The sequence below is a fragment of the Phalacrocorax aristotelis genome, chromosome 1 (assembly GCF_949628215.1).
Source record: "Phalacrocorax aristotelis chromosome 1, bGulAri2.1, whole genome shotgun sequence".
NCBI lineage: Eukaryota > Metazoa > Chordata > Aves > Suliformes > Phalacrocoracidae > Phalacrocorax > Phalacrocorax aristotelis.
This window is the reverse complement of record NC_134276.1, coordinates 217,533,087-217,549,464: the sequence shown is the minus strand read 5'-3', so window position 1 is coordinate 217,549,464 and position 16,378 is coordinate 217,533,087. Positions and strand designations below refer to the sequence as shown.

General features: G+C 56.8%; 2 protein-coding genes across 3 annotated transcripts in view; both read right to left on the bottom strand.

Moving 5' to 3' along the window:
* Positions 1-3,750, bottom strand: part of UBE2H (ubiquitin conjugating enzyme E2 H) — a 54,543-nt gene extending 50,793 nt beyond the window's left edge. The window contains exon 1 of one of the 2 annotated variants that reach the window (XM_075081727.1): positions 3,398-3,750. In XM_075081727.1, coding sequence (XP_074937828.1) covers positions 3,398-3,450 — 53 coding nt within the window. In that variant the 5' untranslated portion in view covers positions 3,451-3,750. The remainder of the gene's footprint in view (positions 1-3,397) is intronic. The other variant, XM_075081728.1, reaches the window with a different exon arrangement.
* Positions 3,751-6,226: 2,476 nt separating this feature from the next.
* ZC3HC1 (zinc finger C3HC-type containing 1) lies at positions 6,227-16,330 on the bottom strand. Its single transcript, XM_075081724.1, has 10 exons — positions 15,923-16,330; positions 14,711-14,822; positions 14,382-14,532; positions 12,123-12,206; positions 11,515-11,642; positions 9,858-10,015; positions 8,798-9,023; positions 8,097-8,303; positions 7,669-7,878; positions 6,227-6,703 (listed from the first exon to the last, which is right to left on the bottom strand). The coding sequence occupies exons 1-10, from the start codon at positions 16,042-16,044 to the stop codon at positions 6,635-6,637; spliced, it is 1,467 nt and encodes a 488-aa protein (XP_074937825.1). The 5' UTR covers positions 16,045-16,330; the 3' UTR covers positions 6,227-6,634.
* Positions 16,331-16,378: the final 48 nt, after the last annotated feature.

Sequence of the window (16,378 nt, the reverse complement as noted above, 5' to 3'; positions counted from 1 at the left end):
AGAAGCATCTATCCACAAAAGGAGGAAAATAAATCAGTGTAAAATAAACTCCCGTCCAAGGGAAGGCTGCAACAGCTCGCCCTGGAGTGCCCGTGTTGCTCCCCGGCGCAGAACAATAAACCCCAGCTTGGAACGGCTGCGGCCGGCGGAAAAGGGCCCCGTGGTCTGGGGGCGCTGCGGGGTGCGTGTCCCCCCCCCCATGGGTGTAAACACGCTGGCTGGGGCACCCCATCAGCTGCCGGCTCGCTCCGCCCCGGCCCCGGTTTCCGGGTAGTAACAGAGCAGCCAATCCGCGGAGTTGCGAGCTCTGCCCGAGGCCTCTTGCCTACAAACACAGCTCCAAGGCCAGCAGCTCGCCCCGAAGTTGGGGGGAACCGGGGATGGGATCCCCCCACCTTCCGGCACCCTGCAGTCGTTGGGGTTGGGGCGCCTGGGCTGGGGGCTACCTGGAGAGGCCTGGCCTTGAGCTTGAGTGCTTCCCGGCAGGCCCACGGGACATCCCCACGCTTCCAGGCCACGGGCGAGCGGGTCCCGAGGCGTTTTGGGGGACACAGAGCCTCCTTGCAAAGCCACGCTCACAGGTGGGGGGCAGGCAGCGCCCCCCACTCTGTGGGTACACAGGTCATCCAGAAAACTTCAGTAAGCGTGGTGGGGGGCAGCAGCCCCCCAGGAGGGGAGGAAGGCAGTGTGGCTCCCCACTACAGGCCCTTCCCCAGGGTTTGCACAACGTTCCGAGCACGATCAGGGAGAGAAACAATGAGTGACTCAGAGTTTCAGCACATAATCGTCCAGGCGATTATTAAACATCAGTTCAACACATTAACGCACACACACAGAGCTCTGCCTGCCCCCCCTCAAGCTCCAGAGAGCCGAGCAACCTCTCCCCTTCCCTGCTCACAAAGAGGCATCCACAAAAGGACACGGACGTGTTAGGATTGAAAATAGGAATAATAAAAAGACCCAGCTCGGCTCCTAAACCTGTCAAAGCAGGAGAAGGCAGCGGTGTTATTCACTCCGGCCATCACCCCCTCCCTACTCAAAAAGGTAGCCCTTGGCAGGCCATAAATCCATGCCATTATTCTCCATCAGAGACACGAAAAGGGACTGAAAAGGGAAACTGTAATGAAAATGGCAGCAAAAAAGAAGGCGGGGGGGGTGGGGGGGTGAGGGGGTGGAGGAAAACCCAACACAAAAACAAAACCCTCAAGCCCCAGGGAGGAGCAGTCTTCAAGTACATTCCTTCAGTCGAGCCCTCTTTCCTTTGGTCACCACCAAGACCCTCCTTGCTCCCATGTCTGGAACCAGCCCCTTATTTCAGACCAGCTTCCAGAGAGGAAGATTCCCCAGGGAAGCGTCTCGGGAGCCTGGGCCTAGCGAGCTGCGCTCACCCGGGCAGGCAAGGCAAGCCAGGCAGACAAACAAAAAAGGCTGGGGAGGGAGGAGTGGTGAGGAGAGTCATCTGACACATCCAACTTCCTAAGTTTGTTGTCCACAGGAGACCGACCGCTCTAACCCTCACCCCTCAAAACACCGGGAAGGCTTTGCTCACAACATGAGCTTCGCTTTTGGAAAAACCTTGGGTTTCTTTTGTCGGGGGGGGGGAGAAAGAGAGCAGAGCGGAAACTACCCAGCGTCGGGAGGAATGCCAGATATTCGGGGCTTTCTACCTACCACCACACAGCCCGGCCGCTGCTAGAAACACAGAGCAAGCGAAGCCACTTCAGAAAAAACCTGCTCTTTGTCTCCTAAAATGCTGCCATCGCTGAAGATGCTGGCTAGAAATCGAACAAAAAGGGGGAAGAAAAATAAAAAAGGGGGGGGGGGGGGGAGGGGAAAGGAGAGCAGCAGCGGATCAGGTTGGGCCTCAGCCCCTCTCCAGCCCAGACCTCTTTCCAGACTATCCCTAAGGAAGATTTTATTTTTCCCCCCTCCACACTAAACAGCTGGAAATCCCGACCCTCCTCCCGGTGCGATTAAGCATTGATCGCAATTGGCGTTCGGCAGAGTCTGACATGTGTGTAACTTTAAACCCCCGGATAAAAATAGCTCAGATTCAAGCATGATCGGTAGTCATTTCCTATTTGCTTAAAAACAAGGCGAAAAATATACGAAGAGCAGCTTTGTAGAGAGAACGCGCAGGCTGAACGTCAAACAGAAGTTTCCTTCGATAAGCCACCCTATGCTACAAACAGGAGCGGTGCTGCTCCTCCCTCCCACCCCCCTCCAAAAAAAAAACCAACACAAAATCCAAGTGAGTTTGTTTATCTCTCTCTGGAAACTAAATCAGACCCATTTCTCGACCCCTCGACACGCCAAGTTAGAGCCACCAGACCCGAGTCCTGGCTGCGGGAGGTCAGGCACGTTCAGTCAACAAGAGCTGAAAAACATTTCAGCCACTCTTGTCATTTCTAACCCCTCCAGCACACACTGCCACCTTGTAAACAAAAACTATTAATAAAACAATCCTAGAACCAAATTCCCAATTATATTTTTCAACGCCACCCACACTCCAGACAGGGAGAAAAAGGATTCGCCACCCTGTAAAGGGCCAAGAATAAAAATGAAGAAGGAAAAATATAAACAGATCTATCACATAAGGGCGGGGGGGGGGGGGGGGGGGGGGAATAAAAATAATAAAGCCTAACCCAACCTGGAGCGTTACATAAACGGGACCATTTGCAAGATGGGCTGCGGGCCCCAGCCCGCTGTCCCAAGCCCCCCCATCACCCAGCCGTGGCCAGTCCCCAGGGCGGTGGGGGGCATATCCCCCACTGCTCCCCCCCCCAAATTAAATCCCTAAGCCAGCACCAGAAGCTTTGTGAACCGCAGGCTGAAATCAAAGAGTAAATAATAATAAACACCACAAAAGCCTTTCTTTGGGCTGTGGCTGCTCTCCCCTTCCTCGCCCTCCCCCGGTGGCTGGGCCACAGGCTGGGGGGGGGGGGGGTGCAGGGCACCCAGGTTGGGAGGGAGGCAGTCACCAAGGGGTGGGGGGACGACACCTGCAGGGACACCCCCAGGGCACCCCAGCTGCTGGCTGTCAAGCCATGGAAGGGGATAAACCTCCCCCTAAAATAAGGATGGTGGGGGGTGTGTTAGGCCTCCCCTCCCGTAATGGGGGACCCTCACAACACGGGGGGTTTGGGGGTTTGCAGGTCCAACCCCCCCAGCTCTAGGGAGAGGCCTAGGCCTGGCTTTAGAAAGGGGCGCTGCCGCCGCCCGCCGGGGTGGGGGCGACACTGGAGGGGGTTCCCCGGTTACCCCCGTCGTCGACGTCCCCGGTGCGAGGCCCGGCCGAGGAGGCGGGTTCCCCCCCCGGGGCTGCCAGCGGAGGGACGCCCCCAAACGCCCCCCCTCCCCGGTTTTGGGGAGGGGGGTGGTGGTGCGGGAAGGATACAGCTTGACCACGTCGGTGTCCATCCGCCTCTTGCCCGGGCTGGGGGAGGACATGGTGGCCGCGGCCGCCCCCGGTGCTCCGGGCGGGCTGTCAGCGCCGCCGCCGCCGCGGACCGGGGACGCCCGGCACCGAGGGGAGCGGGGGGGCGCCGGGCTCCGAGACGCTGGGACCCCCCCCGCTGTCGCCGCTGTCGCTGTCGCCGCCGCCCTCCTCCTCCTGTTTTGCCGCCGGTGTCGCCGGTGCTGCCGCCCGGGCCCCCCCCGCCCGCGCCTCCTCGCGCTCCCTCAGCCGCGAGCCCCGCTCCGGTCGCCTCTGCCGGAGCCTCTCTCTGGACCCCTGACGTCACCCGCAGTGACCTCACCGCCCCGCACCGTCACCATTGGTTGCGCAGGCAACGCCGCGCCGGTCCCGCCCGCCCCGGAGCACGCCGGGAGTTGTAGTGCAGCGGGGGTGGGCGTCTCTTCGAAGGGCCGCAGGTTCGAGACCCCGCCGGGACCGGAGGCGGGGGAGGGGACGCAGCGCAGGGGTCCAGGGCAGGGGGTGACACCCCAGTGTCACCCTTGAAAAGGCACCGTAAAACGCAAACCTCCCCCCCCCGGATTAAAAACCGGGCACGTGGTGGATGTCCAGGCCTTGCAGCACGAGTCACCACCCCGGTTTTCCGGTGCGACACTGGCAAAGCATTTCCCGGTGCCTCAGTTTACCCAACCGGACGGGGCAGGGAAGCATCTGCCAGCACCCCAAAGGTGTCAGCGGGGCGCGTGACGACGGTGCTAATGGGTGTCTCACACCGGCGGGGTTCTGGCGTGGCAACTCCACGCCCGGGGCGGACATCCCGCATTCCTGACCCCAGCATCACCCCAAAATTTGCCCCAATGCTTCCTCCCCACGTGGGGAGGAGACATGGCCAAAGAACTCCAAAAAGTCTGAGAAAAAGGGGGAACCTCACCCCACGAGTGTCTGTGGGGAAGAACTTCCTCCATTTAATGCCCCAACGTGCCCCTCCAGCCCTGAGTCTGGCTGGGGTAGGGGGTAACGCACCTGAGGGGGGGTCACATCCACACCCCAGGTAAGCTATGCTGGGAGGAATTTGGGGAGACAAAGAGAAACAGGGTTATATTTGAGCAGGGCAGTGGGAGAGGTTGGCATAGAGGGTCCCCCAATCTTTCAAACCCTTGATAGTCCCTGACTGGTTCCAAGCAACTGGGAGAACAGGAGGGGAATACCAGGATTTCCTCATAAACCTTTATATTTCATCTGTGCGGTACCATAGTTTTGAAACAAGGATAATTTCAGGGTGACAGGGACTACGATAGCATCCAATCCCTTTTGGGATGCCTTAAGACCACTCTACCAGCACCCAGACCCCTGTGTGTGGGTGCACAGCAGGTTTGGGGGTCCTCTGAGCCCTCCCAGGTCTGAAAATGGAGGTGCATGGGTGGGGTGGGGGGTGCAGCTGGCTTTGCCCACCACAGTGTGGGGAACATCATCCCCCACCACGACTGCACCCCATGGTTTTGGGGTGGTTCACTGACCATGAAGCTATAGGGAGCTGGGGGGAAGCCACTGGAAAAGGGGTAGCCAGAGTAGTTCTGGGGAGCAGGGGAGCTACAGGGACCCACAGCAAGTTGTGGGGAGCTATAAAGAGTGTGGGGAGCTGTGGGGGAATGAGGGGAGCCAGGGGAAGCCATGGCTGTTGGGGACAAGGGGATCCATGGGTGCAGGCAGCTGGGGAAGGGGCTCCTCCAAGCCCTACTGCAGAGCCCAGCCCACCCAGGATGTGTGGTGGGGGAGTGCACCCCCATCTCTGCCCCAAGTCCCAGCCCAGCATGGCCGTGGGGTGAAGCAACTCCTCATTAGGGCCACACAATTAGGACCCTCTTAGGAAAGGAGGATGACCCCCCCAAACTCCGGCCCTGCTGCTCCCCAGGGGGGTTCCTGCCAGCACCTACCCAAGGAGCCCACAGGTAAAGGGTGTCTTCCAGAAGAAACCCCAGGTGGGCAGGTGAACCCACCCATTTTGGGGTGCAGTGAGAGCAGGGATCAGCCCTGACCAAGGCAGCCACTGCCTCCCCAGGCATGGGGTAGCCAGAAAATGCCCCAAAGGGGATGGGGCAAGCTGAGACGCAGAAGAAACCCCAGAGCTGAGGCTGGGGAAACCGAGGCAGGGGCTTCTCCTCTGAAGGGGGCTCCTTTGCTTCAAAGAAAAAAAGGGGCGGGGGAATGACATGTCCCTGTGCCTTCACCCACATCTGTGTGGCCATGGCAGACTTGGGGTGAGGAGGTTCAACCGTGCCTGGTTCATCTGTGTAGCCTGAGCCCTCCCCAAAGCCCCTTTCCTGACATCCTCGAGGACAGAGATGACAGATCAGGTTCTCCCTTCTTGGCTTCTTCTCCCCCTTCCACGGAGACCAGTCCCTGCTCAGCACCCAGCCTCGTGGCCCTGAGCCGTGGGAAGCCCTAACCCGTCTCCTTCCAGGGTTTTGGCAGCGTCCCAGCCTCCCCTGTACTCTGGGTCAGGTGATTTATCACCCTGGGAAGGCTGTCAGCCCCTGACTAAATCTGCTTTGGGCAGTCAATTGCTGGGGCAGACGCTGGCAAGCATCAGGGTATGAGGCTGGGGGCATCTCTGCGTGTCCAGGGGCTGAGCCGCTGGCAAAGAGCCCACATCAGGCAGGGGAGACGATGAAACAAAGAGTGGGAAACAGGAGAGGGAGGCAGCCAGACACTGATCCCCCCAAACACGAGCATCCCAAGGGATATGGGTGCTGTGTCCTAGGTCCAGAGCTCACCCTGCCCCAGGAAGAAGCACTGCACCAGCAGCAAGGAAAAAAAAAAAAAACAAAAGTGAAATGTTTATTCCCACCTGGCGTCACTTCCCTGCGCCGCTGGTGGCGGGTCACAGCTGGACAAGATGGTCACCTTCACAAGGTGGCCACGTCTCCTCGTTCGCCCCGCACACCTATAGCACATCCCTGCTCCAGATGGGGCTGTTGAAGCCCTCGGGGCCAAGGGCTACAGCAGCAATTTGTGAAGGCAGGGAGCTTCAAGGAAGGCAGTCAGAGAGGAGGGGATCCCAGCAGCTGCTGGGAGCTCTGTTTGGCGTGGAGCCTCCTCAGCATCCCCTTCCCAGGGCACGGAGCTGCCACGGAAACGACTGTGAAGTGGGTCTCTGCTGGACCGACGCAATGCCCCATGCCACCAGCCAGGTAGCAGTTCGCAGAGGCAGTGGACTGTTCAGGAGGAATTCATGCTCTCCCACTGCCGGAAAATGCGGAACACCTTGCAGGACTTCACCGAGAGACTCTGCGAGAGAGGGGAGCAAAGCGACAACCGGAGGTTAAAGCACCACAACAGGATCTGCAACTGCCACGGACCTGACTCCAAAGCATGCAAGGAGAAACAGTGGCGAAAAGAAACCCCATCTGAAATACCCTAACTGTCTGCCAGGACATCCATTTGTTCCTCTTCTTTGTTAGCCCTTTTTACCAGAACTAGAGGGGAGAACAGCGAGGTGACTGCAAGCAAGAAGCAGGACGGGACTCCGGTCATCCCTGCTCCAGCTGGGGCTCTTGCCTCCTACTTGTGTCTGGTCCTACAGGACCTGCGGGTGTTTTCCCAGCACGTGGCACAGCCAGAAGGGACCGAACTGTTGGGGACACAAATCCCACCAAGTCCCCAAGACAAATTCTGAAGCAGGACTGTTCCACCGGTTCCTGCAGCTCAGCACCAAGCAAAGCAGGGGGGAGACAGCAGGAGGAATCCAAGCGGATAATGGGGCCCAGGGAGACAGCAGCAGGTACCGGCTGCTCCACAGACACTCAAGGAGGGGGACTGTGCCCTCAGCTCTGCTCCCCTGGCCCAGCAAACCCACCAGTCCAACAGCCTGGGGCTGGCAGCCACAGGAGCCTGTGGTCAGGATGCCTGCAGAGAGGGTCAGGAGCTCTCTATCGGGACGTGAAGTGAAACTGGATCTTGGGCAGCGCTGAGCCGCTTGGGAAAGGCTGTTATTTATAGCAGCCCTTGGGCAGATCTGCACACAACACATCATTGTAACGGATGAGACCCAGCCGAGAGGCTGTCAGCACAGCTGGAGGGGAAGCCGAGACTCCACAGACACACGCTTGGTCCTTGTCACTCAGCTGGGTTTGCATTTAGACCGAATGAAGCCCATCTACCCCACTCTGCCCAAAGGCTTTCAGCCCAGGGCAAGGCTGGAACAAGCGGTGTTTGAGCACTTGGTTTCAGGGCTGGGGATCCCGCAGGCTCACCACAGGCTCTGTCTCAGGCACTCTGTCGCACTTTCTGGTGGCGAGGAGCGTGTTCAGTACCACCCGCCAGCCCGGCTCTGCTTTCGCAGGCTCCTTCTCTGTCTCGGTTGTGGTATCCTCCAGGACCTCCCCTCCCTCCACTGCATTGACCCAGGGACACCAGTCGCGATGCTGTGAGCTGGGGTCAAAGAAGCTCCTCACAGAAGTGTCCTGGGTGGGGAAGGAGATGACAGTGAAGGACAGCGACAGCATCATTCAAAATTGACTCCAGTGACATGATAAAACCCTCTCCATGCCTCAACACCAGCCCTGAGCTGGCCCAGTGCTGCGCTACAGGGACAACACTGGTCCCCGGATCAGGAGCAGCCTGCCCAGATCCTTCTCCACCCCACCAAGGCTCTCCTTGAGCCTTCACCTGAGTCACTCACCGAGCTGCTGGAGGAGCAGAGCCGTGCCCGCTTGGCTTTGCGGAGAGGACTGGATGGCACTTCCATGTTGTCCCCCTGACCCATGCTGCGGGTGACCGGGCGGCTCCTCAAAGTGGGGCTGGCCACCTCCAACTCACTCCGGTCCACAGGGATGGGAGAGTCCCAACCCCGCAGGCGAGAGATGGCTGGGGATGGGCTCTTATCATGCTGCCAGTGGGGAAAGAACAAGGAATTAGTAGAGCTCCTCTGGTCATCAGCATGTCCTCTACCTGAAGTGGACAGGGGGGCCCTGCCCAGCTCAAACAAGAGATCAAAGCCTTCTCAGCCATCCTGGCAGGAGCCATGCCACCTTCCATTCATACCAGGAGCATCTTAGATGTGTCTAGTTGGACACAGGTGAAGGCAACCCCTGATTGGGAGCATCCCAAGTTAGACAAGCCTCAGTATCCTGGCTGGAAAGGCCCTTTTTTTGCCTCCCCACAGGAGGGCTGAGGGAGGACAGAGAGCTGCAAAGGGCAGGGGGAAAGGCAGCAGCAACCCACTTCTGTTGGATGTTGCCCATGGCTGAAGACACAGCACCAAGATGAGCCTCTTTCAAGGTAAAAGGCAGTGGACACCCAACCTACATCAGTCTCAACTCCTCTGTGCCCCTCTATCACCCAGACGTCCCAAGCTCACGGGCTAGTTGAACTGGGCCATACCTGCTCAGAGCCCTGAGGGAGCGTGTCCTGGCTCCGTGTAAGCATCCTGCGTGGAGAAGTGGACACGAGCGGGAAGCGCTCAGCAGGTGCTGGCGGTGTGCTGCTTGGGCTGCAGGAGTCCAGCTCCGGCCCCAGAGACTCCAGCTGGTGAAAGCCCCACAGTCCCACCTTCCTCATGCAGCGGGAGCAGGTGATCACCGAGAGGTGCATGGAACCAGACGCAGTGCTGCGGGGACAGAGCCAAGTCACAAGAGAAGGTCAGGGATGAGCTTGGGCCCTTCCCCAAAATCTCAGCTTTCAGAACAGATGCAGGTATTTGGCAAAGCATAGGAATGGTCTCAGTTGCAGGTACCTGAGCCAGCACGTTTCAAGATATCAGCGCCCCTTGGATGAGGCACAGACTTACTGTTTTGTAGCTCTGTGTGCTAGGAAGTAGAACAAGTCCATTAAAACCCATTTACAGCATTGATTTAACCTGGCTCAGTTATATTTTGGCTTGCCATAAAGCAAGAGCACTCATTTATGGCATATCAGCTGAGAGTATCCCCATCCTCAGCCCCTGAGCTGCCCAGCCACAGCAGCAGCTCTGCTCTTCCCAACCGTAAGCCCCTTTCCAGCCTGCACTGTAAGAGATCACCTTCAGCAAGCTGCCTCAGGCACAGACAGCGTGGCTGTTCTGCCCACAGCACACGCTTTGGGAAGCCATGAACCTTCAGGTCATAAACCTTCCCTCCCTTCCTGTGAGCCTGATGAGCAATGAAAGCATTACTGAGGATGACATCTCAAGGACTGACTTCAACATCTAAATTAGCAACGAGTGGGGCAACTGACAGCTCAGTTGTTTTAGACTCTTTGCCGTCTCAGGGAAACATCTATTTTAGATTGGGGTTTCTGGAAGTCTGTCAGTTTTAATGGCTGGAGATAATAATAAAATAGTGAAACAGGGGACAGAGAACATTTCAGAGGAGGGACATCCGCATTCCTCTGGCCTCTGACAGGTTTCACCAGCAACCACAAAGCACGGCAGATGCCTCAGTACCAGTCCTACAGCACTACCCACCTGCAAGTCCAGCCGCACAGAGCCAGGATGCAGGCAGGAACGTGCACTGGCAGGATTTCCGTGGCAAACTTCATCGGTGGTTTCTCTCCCTCTGTTTTGTGCTCGAGTTCCTCCCCGATTAGCTGGAAGAGCAGACTGATCTTCTCCTCAGTCAGGGACTGTGGGGTGGAGAAAGGTGGCAGACAGAGCTGGCGGTCAGCAGCAGTCTGATAAAACATACTGCTTCTACTCACAAACCACATCCTACATGGAGAAAAATCCCTTTTTTGCTCCCCAAAAGGGCTGGGTGCATGAGCTAACACCCTTAGCACTTCTACTCTGGTTAACAGGCAAAAGCCATACAGAGCAATGGCTTCCTCCTGCCTTGGGCCTGTCTGACTCTCCCAGTGGCGTGGACTTGATTCAAGCACTATTTGATCCCCCGAGCACATGTGGGAACAGTGGAGCAGGTCATGGTGCCACCGCTCACAGCAAGCACGAGCCCGAACAGCCCCCATCTGTCCCTCTGATCCCAGCAAGGCAGCAGAAGCTCTGTTTTCCCTTGCTCAGGCAAACCATGAGCGCTTCTGGGGCCATTGCTGAAACACAGTGAGAAAAGAGTCCCCGAACGCTCCAGACCTTGCTGATAGTGGGACAGCTGGGGAGTTAGATGTGGAGATGCGATGCATCCGTTGGCTTTACACTGTCTCTTCTCAGGAGGCTCTGCCGAGTTTCAAAGCTCAGCCAGCCTACGGTGGCAACCATATAACACCTCCGTGTTTTCTGCTTAATGGATGAAGAGTTCCCTGCTCCTGCACAGCTTCTCGCTGCTGAGAGCCATCTGTTTCCCAGTGAGCGGGTGCCCAACAAGCCAGACTTGGCTGGAGTAGAGCAGGGCCTGGCCAGGTCCCTACATGGAGGCAATCTCACACTTGCTCCTGGCTGCAGTGATGCCTCAGCCTCTTGTGCTGTAGCTCCTGCTCTTCCCCCCTGTACGCTGAGCCTCCTCACACGACTGCCTTGCACAAGAGGCCCCTCTGTACTGCACTCCTTGGCCTCCTTCACCTTCACCAGCCTCTGCTCACATCTCTGCTCCGGGGCAGCCTCTGGCACCCAAAACTCCTCATCCCACCTAACACAATGACTGTCTCCAGTCTTGTGGGATCCCAGCTGAAGGAGCGATCTACAGGTTGCCGCACCTCATGGAATGCTTGGAGGCAATCAACAGGGGTGGGAGCTGCCAGGGATTGCTCTCAAAGGAGTTTGTGGGACCCCAAATCACTTCTGCCAGGCACCAGATAGCACCTCACATGCTGGGAAAGGCACAGAGTGGGAACCAAACACTACACCCCACTTCCCACCAGCAACATCATGGTGACGTGAGCCAGCCATGCCTGCATTGGTCAAGGGCCTGCAGATAAGTCTTTCCAAACTCCCTTTTACATGCTTCCAGAAACACCAGGTGAAGTCACCACGTGGGGAACATCCGAGGAGAAAGCCAAGGCGATGACAGACCACTAACACAGGCAGGCAGGGCTGAGCTTTGCTCACCTGGCAAGCTGGAGTCTCCAGTTTGAATCTCGCAACTGTCTTGGTCAGGGTTTGCAAGCACAGGCATGCCTGGCATCGTCACCGGGAACTTGAACTCCCCCAATCTCAGGGGCACCTGGGAACTCACCATGTTTTTCACATCTTCTGGTCTAAGGGAGGGCAGCTGCAGCTCCAGCTGACACAGGCTCTGAAAGCGGTCCAGGAAATCCTGGAGAAGGGCTCTGGGCTCATCCACCAGCAACACAGCAAAGCGATCTGGTGAAAGCAAATGCGGGAGGCCTGAGCTGTGCTACCAGCCTTCCCACCCCCTCCTTATCCCACAGGGCAAGAGAGAGGATGGTACCAGCCAAGTTCTCCCCTTAACGGTCTCCCAGCTTTTAAAAGAAAAGCTGAACACAGTCTTTTTCTTTGCAACCACCCTTCCTCGTGCAGCACAGCTTTGAAGACGACCTCTAGCACCCCTTCAGTATCCCGTGTCATACAGCCTCCTCAGTCCCCTCCCAGTTACAATCTGAACAGCATTTTAACTGCCCTGGAGGCATGCAAAAGTTAAAAGAGGCTGGGTATAGCCCAGCTTGGGACTCAAGATCCGGGACTCCAGCCACGGCTCAGTTGTTTATTTGCTGAGGCTGCTAACAGGCATTGCTCTGACACTGCGGATTTCAATGTCCCCATGCGGTAAAAAGAGGACTACGATCCTGTCCATGTGCACTAGCCAGGCTCTGAGACACCAACCTGGGCAGGGGCTGTCTGGCCAGAAGCAGAACTTCTCATGAGCGGTACACAAGGCCTTCTTCAGCTCCATGCAGCGCTCCTTATCTGCAAGGCAAAGCTCACTTTACTCCCCTGCGGAGCCACCTACTCAGGGAATGATTGGGAAAACCAAACCAGGAGAGGAAGACACCAGGCTACTAGGGCTTCCCTGCTCCTCCCGCTCAGGTGACAGATGTCACCTGAGGCTGTAGCTTGCAGAGCCTGAAGCTCTCACCCTAGGCTCATCTCCCTCCCCACCAGGAGCTGCCGCACCTCCAGCCTCCCTGCAGGCAGCCACAGAGCGGCGGTTCCTGCAGCAGTGAAGGCAGGCTGGCTCGAGGGGTTATCTCCACAACAGCAAGCGTGACCAGAGCAGTTCCACCTCCTCACAGCCAAAATCCCCTCCCGTTCCCAAGCAGAGTGACCACGGAGCAGGGGAGCCTGCCACACTGCACAGCAGTGAGGTGGAAATGCAGCTCAAACCAACCACGGGCACAGGGACCTTCTGCTCTTGCCAGTTTTACCTCCTGGGCGGCTGCCAGTCCCTAGCTAACTCACCTGACCCCTCCACCCTGGCTGTAGGAGCCAAATCACAGCCATGTCTGGAAATCAAGCTTCCCAAAAAAAAAAAGACTTGATACTTAATTTAATTCATTTGCACTTTTCAGGAGAAAATAATTTATTTTTCAAGCCCTTCTTGCAACCTCTGATTATTTTAGATTTTCCTAAACCAGTGCAATTACCAAAAGAATAATTAGGCCAAGGTTTATTTAAAAAAGATAGTCTGAACAAACAGCGGATGTCAATATTCGGAGTGACCCAAAAGGAAGTGCTCGTGCAGCTCCCCATTACACTTGACCCACACTGCATTCGTCAGACACCAGGGCTGCGCTCTCTCCTACCTTTCAGATAACAAGAGCAGGGAGTTGCAGTCGAGGAAACTGAGCAGTGGAGATGCTGCTTATTTGTGGTGGGGTAATAAACACCTTTCTGCAAAGGACAGATGGAGGTAAAAGGAAGGTCTGGGCAGGTGATAAACCGCAGGCCATCACCATCCTGTGGCTCACAACCAACACTCACACCGTGAGGCTGAGCACACCACAGAGGCTGGCGTTCCTGATGCACTCTCAGCCCCACGCTGTCCAACGTGGGAGAGACGGGAGCCGTTACTGCTCCCTGCTTGCGCCTCATGGCATCAGGAGTGGCCGGTGCTCTGTGGGCAGGGGAATGAAACTGGTGCTGGGCCTGGAGCTCAGTGAGGGCAACAGGAGTGAGAGCTTTACCGCTGGCAGTCCAAATAGTTTAAGGACTACAGTGGAGGAGTTAATTAAATTACAAAAATGCAACCACCTGAGCAGACTCACTCAGTGACCAGCCGCCACCAACAGCCCTCATTAGAAAAATTCAGTGGAGGATCAGGGGAGCAGACTGAGCAGTTGGGAAACAAAACTTACAAAAGCACGTTAAGGACCTTGAATGACTCCAGAGGAAAGCAACAAAACTGGTGACAAGGCTGGAAGGCATGTCCTGTGAGGAGCAGCTGAGGATTTTGGGCTTGTCTAGTTGGGAGAAAAGGAGCCTGAGGAGCTGAGGGGAAGTGGAGAGGGAGGTGCTGATCTCTTCTTCCTGGGATCCAGGGACAGGACACATGGGAATGGCTCAAAGCTGCGTCAGGGAAGGTTCAGACTTTATATCATGGAGCATTTCTTTACCAAGAGGGTGACCACATGCTGGAACAGGCTTCCTAGAAAAGTGGTTCATGCCCCATCCTTGTCAGTGTTTAAGAGGCATTTGGGCAATGCCCTTAATAATGTGCTTTAACTTTTGGTCAGCCCTGAAGCGGTCAGGCAGTCGGACTAGATGATCATCATAAATCCCTTCCAACTGGAACTATTCTATTCTAACCCATCTCTGACAACAGAAGCAGGAAGTTTTGCCATGTGCTCATTAACTAAAGGCAATGTATTTGACTTGCACTTTATTTTCACAGAATGGTACGGGTTGGAAGGGACTTCTGGAAATAATGTTGTCCAACCCCCCTGCTTGAGCAGGCACACCCAGAGCAGGGGGCACAGGAACACATCCAGGCAGGTTTTGAACGTCTCCAGGGAAGGAGACTCCACATCAAACACCCAGCACCACCCAAGGCAAGACTACAGGAGTCATTTACACACAGCAAGGCATATACACCCCCAAAACCCTACAGACCACCCCCCTACCCGCAGGACGCCACATACATACACTTATTGAAGTCAAACATGAGCTGCAGGCTCACGCAGAGGAAGGCCTGGCAGCTGGAGCACTTCAACATGTCACACTCCACATTGGTCCAGCCATACTTGGCACAAACCAGGGGAGACAGCTCATGGGGTTTGCCCGCCCACTTCAGCGGGTGCTCACATTAAGGACAAAAACCCAATAAATTATGGATTAAACAGTCAAAGCTTTGGCCAGGATTTATTTGGCCAAAGAAAAGCCTAAGAAAAGACAGAGCCTGTGGGGAAGCCATGGGGAAGACGACAGCAAAGCAGGGTGAGAGGCAGCTGGGAGCTCAGCATCAGAAAGGATATGGTGAATGTTTCCACTCTGCTGAAATAGGCTTCTTTGCTGGTGGACTCCAAGGAGGGAGCATCCATTTCTGAAGATCCATTAGCTGATTCTGACCAGTCGGATGTGTCCTTCCTAAGAGGAACAGCAAGTGAAACATCTGTGCTGACCTGGAGAAATTTCTTTAATAAAAAAATGCGTAGAGCACTTTCCAATCTCTTGTCCTTCAGGCTTACCCTTACAAGAACCCTTTCTCCAGAGCTCCTAAGCCCTGACTTTTAATTACTAATAAACCAATAAAAAATATAACATGAATAGGTGCACATTAAACATTTCATGATGACCAACAGAAATTGCAGATGGGGATTTAATGTGACCAGTAGGAGATGGGAGCTCATTTTCCAAGCGCAGCAAAACCAGATTGACGATCACAGCACATCTCTGAAATAAGGGATGCATCTGAGTTCCCAGCACCTGGAATGCTGGCTCCTGGCACCAGCATCTATGCCCACAACGCCAGCCCTGCAGCAAGTGCTGCCCTTCAGCCTCTCCCCAACATCCCTCCACAGGCCAAAATTTGAGGATGGTTGGATCAAGGATGTATCATGCCTCTGAGGGCAACCGCAATTGCTTGGCTTTAGCTGGATACTCCCAAAGCCCAGCCTCCCAGTGCCTCCCAGATTCCCCAATGCCCACCGGTAACTCCTGTGACTCTCAGTGTTCCCCCACGCTGTGAGCCCATGCTTTCTGGGTCAGAGCCCCAGTACATGACCAGTTCAGTTCACTCAGGCTGTGGGGACACCAGAACTCCACAGGTCGCTTACTCACCCCTGCCCTCCCAGTGCCACCTAGCTCTGCCTCCCAGCACACACCAGTGTCTCCCAGTATCTCTCAGTTTCTGCTACTGCCTTCCAGTGCCGCTTAGCCCCTCCAGTGCTCCCAGTACCTCCTACTCCCACCAATGCTGCCTCCCAGTGCTCCCCAATCTCTCCCAGTACACCCCAACGCCCTCTTTTCCCAGTACCCTCGCCCACAATAACTCCCAATACCTACCAGAGCCCCCCAGCACGCCCCCAACGACTTCTGTCGCCTCCCAGGACCCCTCAGCGCCTCCCAATAACTTCGAGGACACCTCAACCTCCCCCGCCCCCCCCCCCCCCCAGTGCCACACGGCCGGGCCGCCCCCCCGCCCCCCTCAAGCCCGGCGCCAGCGGGGCCCCGCCACTCCTCCTCACCCATCGGGGCCGGCGCCCTCGGGGGCGATGCCACCATCGATGAGGTCGCGAATCTGCTGGGGGGTGACGGCGGGTGGCTTCCCCCGGACCCCCCCCTCTGCTCCGGCACTGGACGCCGCCATCTTGGTCCCTCACCCCGTCACGGCCCGGGGAGGGAGGGCGGGAAACACGGCCGCGCAGAACCGTTCCGGCTCCGCCGTGGGGCCGACCATGACCCCACGCAACTCTCGCACGGCCCCCAGTCCACACGGAGGGTTTACGGTGCAGCTGCCGCCCCCACCGCGGGACCTCCGCGTCCCTCCCCAAGACCCCCACCCCGCACTCCCCCTTCCAATGCTCTACGGTTCCAACCCGCCCCCGCAACGACACGCAAGCGCGACAACCGGCATTCTCGCCGCGGCCTTCTCCCACATGCTAAGAAACCCGCGTTTCATAGGCTACCGCCGCCGAATCTCG

What these genes read in the sequence shown, in the direction of transcription:
- ZC3HC1 (XM_075081724.1), bottom strand. Translation starts at nt 16,044, where the DNA reads ATGGCGGCGTCCAGTGCCGGAGCAGAGGGGGGGGTCCGGGGGAAGCCA. An exon ending in GCCAGACAGCCCCTGCCCAG is followed by an intron (nt 11,643 to 12,122) that starts GTTGGTGTCTCA and finishes TGCTTTCACCAG; the next exon opens with ATCGCTTTGCTGTGTTGCTG. An exon ending in CAGAAGATGTGAAAAACATG is followed by an intron (nt 10,016 to 11,514) that starts GTGAGTTCCCAG and finishes TCCACCCCACAG; the next exon opens with TCCCTGACTGAGGAGAAGAT.